This window comes from Entamoeba dispar, genomic scaffold (genome assembly GCF_000209125.1).
Source record: "Entamoeba dispar SAW760 scf_1105229461357 genomic scaffold, whole genome shotgun sequence".
NCBI classification, from domain to species: domain Eukaryota; phylum Evosea; order Mastigamoebida; family Endamoebidae; genus Entamoeba; species Entamoeba dispar.
This window is the reverse complement of record NW_001854652.1, coordinates 1-1,243: the sequence shown is the minus strand read 5'-3', so window position 1 is coordinate 1,243 and position 1,243 is coordinate 1. Positions and strand designations below refer to the sequence as shown.

Here is a 1,243-nt window from a genome sequence, read left to right as displayed (position 1 = left end):
TAAACAAGAAATAAGAGTTGTAATTTGTAGAGTAGTAGAAAGAAAAAAGAATGATGAAAGTAGATAGAAAGGATATTTCATATTATTATATTATTTCATTTATCATTCTTTTTATTTCATTTTGGATTATTTACTATTAATATTCTTCTTATTTTATTGTTTTATAACCATTTGAGAATGTATATTTTATTTTGTTGTATTCTTTTAAATCTTTTATTTAGTTTATTTGTTTTTCTTATCATTTTTATCTTTATTATTTCTTTACGTTGTAACTTATTAAAAATACTTCATTTATTTATTTCATTTATGAATATTTGATATTCTTTATTCATCTTTTCTATAATCTCATCTCTTCTTTCTATATTTTCACTTAATGTTATTGCTTTATTATACCATTCTTTTGCTCTTCTATTATCTTGTTTATATCTACTTTTATTTCCTTTATTCCAACTAATTCTCATTAACCACTCAATTTCTTTTTTCGGGTATATTCCATCTGTGCTTTTAATCATTGTTATTGCTTTATCTATCATATCAAGTATTTCTTCATCCTCACTTTCATTTATTATTTCTCGAATAATTCGTGATAATCTAACACCATCAACTTCATTTCTTTTACATATCATTGACATACCACTCTTTAAACATTTGATTCCATATGTTTTATATCCATTTTCAATACAACTCATCCCAACCATTTCAAGTACTCAACTATTTGTTCCTGTTCTAAGTAATTTTGTAATTGCTTCATCTATTCCTTCTTCTTTGATAATACATATTTTTACTTCAACTGTGATTATTGTTGTTTCAAGTTTTTCAATTGAATTTGTTGTGTTAATTCCTTTTCTTCTTATTTCTTCAAGACACTTTTTTGCTTCTTCTTTCATTTCTTCTACTTCATTAATCACATCTTTTCCTATTCCTTCTACTCCACTTGATGCACCCAATAAACAAATCATTATTCGATTCTCATACATTTCTTCATATTCTTTATTAGTTTTACTTAGAATATCATATAAATAACAACAATATAAACATTCTTCATGTAATTTTCTACTATAACTTTCTTTACTTCTATTATTTAAATATGCTAAACACCATTCTATTTCTGCTTTTTCATCTCCAATGACTTCTTCTTTATTCTCTTTGACCATTTTAATGAATCTTTTAATGATATCAACTTCACATCTGTTCTTCATTATTTGTCGAAATACAATAATTCCTGTTCCTTTCATACTTCTCC

The 1,243-nt window shown here is 24.1% G+C and overlaps 2 protein-coding genes across 2 annotated transcripts, besides 2 other annotated features; both read right to left on the bottom strand.

The window, feature by feature from the left end:
* Positions 1 to 73: 73 nt before the first annotated feature.
* Positions 74 to 255: a microsatellite.
* Positions 213 to 337: a microsatellite.
* EDI_191620 (uncharacterized protein) lies at positions 288 to 632 on the bottom strand (the record flags this gene model as incomplete). The annotated part of the gene is made up of 1 exon (XM_001738428.1): positions 288 to 632. The coding sequence occupies one exon, from the start codon at positions 630 to 632 to the stop codon at positions 288 to 290; it is 345 nt and encodes a 114-aa protein (XP_001738480.1).
* Positions 633 to 707: 75 nt separating this feature from the next.
* On the bottom strand, positions 708 to 1,154 carry EDI_191610 (uncharacterized protein; the record flags this gene model as incomplete). The annotated part of the gene is made up of 1 exon (XM_001738427.1): positions 708 to 1,154. One exon carries the CDS (start codon positions 1,152 to 1,154, stop codon positions 708 to 710), a length of 447 nt encoding a protein of 148 aa, XP_001738479.1.
* Positions 1,155 to 1,243: the final 89 nt, after the last annotated feature.